A 5699-nucleotide genomic window follows, 5' to 3' on the forward strand; every position below is an offset into this window, starting at 1 on the left:
AAACCAACTGTTGTTTATAACAAATATGTCTGATTTATTGTACTCTAATGAAGATAAAAAGTATGTGTTTTCATTTTCCATATACATCCAATACCATCCGATCCATCACTAGTCAGCCAACACATGGTTTTATTTCACCTTTACCTTCACCTTTACCTTTACTTGTGCTCAGCTTTACATACATGACATCACACAACCTAAAAATCATCACTAAATATAAAGATTCAAGAACCACTTTCTTCGAAGATGTAAAACTAAAGCAGAAAACCACTTTCACTAATTAAATTAAAGAAATGGCAAAAGTGGCTTTTCTTGAATTAAAATTTAAAACTACTACTAAACCTATAATAAAAAGTTATACATAAGATGTGTACATACATAAAAGAACTTATAGTTCTTATTGTGATTTGAATATTGGTACCTGTTGATGATCAACTTCCTTATCTTTTGACACAATTAGTGTGATAAAAGATCCACTTTCATCACTTTATTTAACACAATCATCAACTGATCCATCAACTCCAAATCTTTCATTCATTTTTCTCTTTTGAAGTTTATCTTCAGCATCTCTTAAGAACTTAAACTTAGGAGGTGGTGAAGCCCAAATCCTGTTGAACTCAGCATCACTAGATGAATGACTCAAAGGGCTAAAAGGTCTACATGTTGAGTCTCTAGGGGTTATAGGTGGAGTCAAGTAAGGTGGTGAAGCAAGTGGAGTAAAAAAAGGTGTTTCAACTGAAAACACAACATCACTTAAACTCCTACCTCTTGAGCCTTTTTTACTCTTGTCTTCTGACTCCAAATCCTCCTTTGTTTCTTCCTTAATAGTGAACAAAAACCTTGGTGGGCCTGGGCCTGGGCCTGGGCCTGAGAGGTTATGCAAGGCTTCAATAGTCATTCCATCAGACTCATCACAATCTTGACCAACTGGCCTAAACCATGATGGTGGACCTGGTGGCTGTGGTTCATGAACTTGGGTGTCTATGGTTAAGCCTGTTGAGCTTAAAGATGAAGGCTTTTTCCAACAAAACAAGTATAAAAACTCTCTTGCTGGACTGTTGTAACTTTCTTGAATATCTCTGTTTGCAACTCTCTTTTTGCACCATAGCAAGTAGTAAAGCTCAGCAATGAGAGCTAATAGTAAGCATCCAAACACAAGACTTAAACCAAGGCCTACACTACTTGAAGATCTCATATTTGTTACTAGGTTTCAAATAGTTTACATGATGAAATCAATGTAGAGAAGCCCTTATCTTTAACTGACCTGTAGAGAAGCTGATGAAACCATAAAAACTTTGGCTACAAAGATAGGGGTGTCCCAAACTATAAAGTCCAATTTTATCACTGTATTGAAAAAAAATAGAGTTTTTTTTTTAAATTTTTTTTAGTTGAAATGAAAGTCTTAAATGATTATGTATCATTAAACTCGTGAATATATTTTTGCTTTATACCCACAAAATTAAAATAAGACACATGACCACATTTTGTCTTCCTTGTAACATTTCAAATTTTGTGATGTAACATAAAGACAAGATAAATAAATTTCCACTCAAAGAATTTTTAACTTATTTGACAGTGGCATCATGATTCCTAAATTTTAACTCTATTGATTTATGGGACAACCAATAGATTTTAAGAACAACCATTAGTGTTTTTAAAGTGATACACTATTATGATAAGTATTTATTTTGTGAAAAAATAATTTAGGAATAAATGGTGTATTTATAAGAGTGGATAAAATAGTGTGAAAAATCTTTAAAAAGCATAATTTATGGTTAGAGGAAGGATGCCCACAAAATCACATGGCACTACATAAGAAAGAAAGTGATGTATCATTCAACACTGTCAGTTTTGCCCTCTTAAAGACTTCAAGTCTTCATTTCATATCTATTATTTATATAAAAGAGTTTATATTATAGTTTTACTGTTTTTTATATAAAAAAGTGACGGTCTTCTTAGACTTTTTCATAACCGTTAAGGTTTGGTTAGAATATGTTAAGTGTATGGAAATTTAAGGGGTATTTCCGTAACTATTCTTTAGTTGTAGGATGTTTAAGTTGGTGATGATAAGTTTGCTGAAGTTAAGGGATTGTTTATGTCAGTTGCAAAGTTCGGTTGTTAATAGCGGTTAGGCTTGATAAAAGGGGGGAGAACACAAATCAGGGTTTCGCTTTTCAATCTTTCAACTTCGTTGTAGTTTCTTTCTGTATTTGTTTGTATTTCAAATTTAATTTAATGAGAGTGATTCTCATTCGTCTGTTCATCTTATTTCAATTCATTAATGTTCAACTTTGCAACAATTGGTAATTTGTTATCTGAGCGATGGTTAGGGTCATGTTCTATGAATCGATTCGATTGTTCTGCAATTACCGATCGAGATGGTGTCTTCTAAGTTCACTCTTGAGAAAGAAATTTAATGGCTGAAACGATTTTAGTCTATGGCATGTGAATACGGGAACAATATTATCATTCACAACGCTGTTTTCAGTGCTCTACATGGTGAAGATAACTTACCTGAAGGCCTGTCTGTCAAATAGCATAGGAAGTTATGGAGAAGGCCTACATTGACATCGTGTTAAGTCTCAAGGATTGAGTCCTTTGTGAAATGTCGAAAGAAACTACACCGTTGGTGTTTGGTCAAAATTGAACACTTTGTACATGACCATATCACTTGCATATCATGTGTACTTGAAGAAAAGGCTATATACATTCCATATTGATGTAACATTCCATCCTAGAAAGGGATGTGGGATCCCGTAAGGTGCCTCAAACACCCTCAGGGACTCATCTTCCTCGATAAGGTTTGCCCCCACCATTCGGAACAATGTATGAGTGGCTATGAACCATTCGTCAACCTGTCATACCAACCACTATTACTCGTTTTTCTCATTAGGATATCGTGACTTTGATTAATGTAATTCAGGTGGAGACTTCTCAATCACTTATTCTTGGATTACTCTCATGCCTAACGATTGAGTTATCCCCTCATTCACAACCAATGCGTCAAAAAACATGTAGATAGTATTTAAGGTCAAATGTTCCTTATGAACTTTAACATCTCTTATGTTCACGGCCTTTGTAGGGTCTATGTATTATAATTGTTATAAGAGTTCAAAACTCAGATAAATTTGACAACATATGACATGCATAACACATTCAAGACAATGCTTGTTAAAGCATAAAAATGCTATAGCTTTTATAACTCTATCACCTTGATAACAATATGAGCAAGTATTTATCATTATGTCCATGCTCATCACTTCACCTAAATTTTGTAAAGTATCATATGTTCTAAATAAGAAGAAACTCTTAATTATTCTAAAAATGCTAGAAAGAAAAAAACTATGCACTTGATATCCGAACAATGCTAGAAGCTTCTTGTCTAACCTCTACATCTGAATCAGAATCCAAAATCCGAAACAATATTTGAGATGAAGATATAGCATCCGTTCGACATATGGGACAATTAGAATGAGAACACAACCACATATCAATACACGGTACATGAAAAGAGTGTAAACATTCAGGTAAAGTCCGTAGCTCTTCGTCCTCCTCAAATTCACCAAACAAATCGAGCACATGGCATCATCATCACTATCTCCCTCTTTTGTACCTAATCCCGACCACTTTTGATGCTTGTGGGCCGGGATAAGGAGAACCACTGAGTTCTCCAAACTGTGGTCATTATCCTGATGATTTTGTTGGTGCACATGATGAGGCGGACTATGACTCCGCCTGCGGTTGCACCAAGTGACAGTGATGAAATGGTAGATCGCCACCAGGACGGCTACCAATGAAACTATGACTAGAAGGGAGATTAGTTTGAGTGTTAGTGAGTTATCTTCCATGATGCATTAAGAACATTTGGTAGAAATTATGTATGATTTAGAAGGCGGCATGTGGAATCTTGAGTATGGTTTCGGACATTACAATGAAGCCAATTGTCCCATTTAATGTTGTTCTTAGTCGGCATCTTTCAAACATATTGACTTGATCAACTAAACTCCTTGATGTTGTCTTCTTAATAAAATTTAATAAATATATAAACTATTTGTTTTCTGGAGTTTTATGCTTGTGTTTTTATGACAAAACTACTAATTATGATGGGTTTTGGTTTTTATATTCCTTTTACATATAATGCTAATCATAGTATCTTAGAGTTATGGTTGATAAACATTTTTTATGATAATCTTTAATAATTATGTTTTGATGGTTGGGCGGTCAATGATTATAGGCATATATTATAATATAATTTTTATTTATCTATGTAAGTTATGATCATAGTTTTTTTAAATATCGAGTATACTTATTACTTAATTTACAATGACAAAAATCCTGGACCAGCTTTGCTGCTTTGGTATATTGTTGTACAGTTGTACAGTTGTACTCATTGGGTAGTGGGTACAAAATCAATCCAGGTAAGCCCATTCATTTAGACTTTATAACATTGGGCTCACCACAAGCAAGGCATCCTCTTGTTCACTTACTAGCTTCTAGTTGAGGTGAATAAATCGGGTTTCTCAAACACCCGGTTTCGGGTATGGAACCGGGTTCGGGTATAACCGGGTATTGGAAATACCCGTGTCGAATTAGGGTCCGGGTATTGCCTCTAAAAACCATACCCTATGCATCGGGTTTGAGTCGGGTATAGAACCGGGTATTCTAAAACCCGTATTTGAATATCCTATTTCCAGGTATTGAAAAAAGCTATATTTTTGGGTTTTTTCGAGGTTTTTTTTTGTATTTTTCGGGTATAGATTGGATTTTTTAAGGTGCTGGCACTTTTTAGGGGTATTTTTCGGGTAATTTCGGGTATAGATCGGGTATTTAAAAACCTCGTTTTTGGGTATTGGAAAAATCCGGTTCTGAGTATGGAACCGGTTCCGGTTTTCAGGTATTACCGGGTACAAATTGGGTCCAGTTCGGGTACGGGTTTTGGTATTGAAATGCATACCCCATCCGTACCTTACGGGTAGGGTCGAGTACGGGTTCGGGCATTAAAAACCCGGGTATAAAAAAACCGGTTCCGGGTTATTTTTTCGTGTCCGGTTCGGGGTTTTTTTGTGCACCTCTAGCTTCTTGCCTTCTACAATCAGGTATTCGATCTTTCATTGCAATTTCGACATTCGAAGCTAGTGGCAGCTAACGTTATGTTGGTGGGTTAAGGTTCACAAATTGAGTTGATAAACCAAAATACGGCTCATATATTTATTCATGTCGAATACATCAACCCTTACCATGAGTCCATGACACGCTTAAAACCGTATAAGTTGAATGCAATCCATATGACATGTTTGAATGGGTTGTAATCCAGTTGTTAATGGTTAAACGAGTTGATGGTTTTATTAACATATTGTATTAGAGTTGTAAACGAGTCATAGACATGTGTTGAAGTTATAAACGAGTCATTATTAGGTTGGCCGGGTAAACTATAACTGAAATTTTTTTATTATGTTCTATCATAATTTTAAATGGGTTGAAGAGTCAACCCGTTTAATTTTTAGTATAACCCCAAACACGGTCCATTTAAACCATGTAACGTGGCCAACCCAAAACCCAAATTATTCCTATCATATTCTTATTGTGATTCAACTCTTCAAACGGAGTTTGTAATTGACGTCTTAACAGAACTTTAATAATGTGTTCATGAAACGGTTATGTTTTCAAATTTACAACTTTATTTTAAAGAAGACAAGCTT

At 35.0% G+C, this 5699-nt stretch overlaps 1 protein-coding gene across 1 annotated transcript; it reads right to left on the reverse strand.

Annotated features, from left to right (window-relative positions):
• Positions 1-487: 487 nt before the first annotated feature.
• On the reverse strand, positions 488-1195 carry LOC143567844 (uncharacterized). The gene has a single exon (XM_077054150.1). The coding sequence runs from the start codon at positions 1193-1195 to the stop codon at positions 488-490; it is 708 nt and encodes a 235-aa protein (XP_076910265.1).
• Between the last annotated feature and the right edge of the window lie 4504 nt (positions 1196-5699).

Source organism: Bidens hawaiensis, unplaced genomic scaffold, assembly GCF_021521415.1.
Source record: "Bidens hawaiensis isolate Kalapana, Puna unplaced genomic scaffold, B.hawaiensis_p1.1 tig00023644_1, whole genome shotgun sequence".
Lineage (NCBI taxonomy): Eukaryota > Viridiplantae > Streptophyta > Magnoliopsida > Asterales > Asteraceae > Bidens > Bidens hawaiensis.

Bases quoted from the DNA above. Each gene is read 5' to 3' on its own strand.
- LOC143567844 (XM_077054150.1), bottom strand. From the start codon at position 1,195: ATGAGATCTTCAAGTAGTGTAGGCCTTGGTTTAAGTCTTGTGTTTGGA.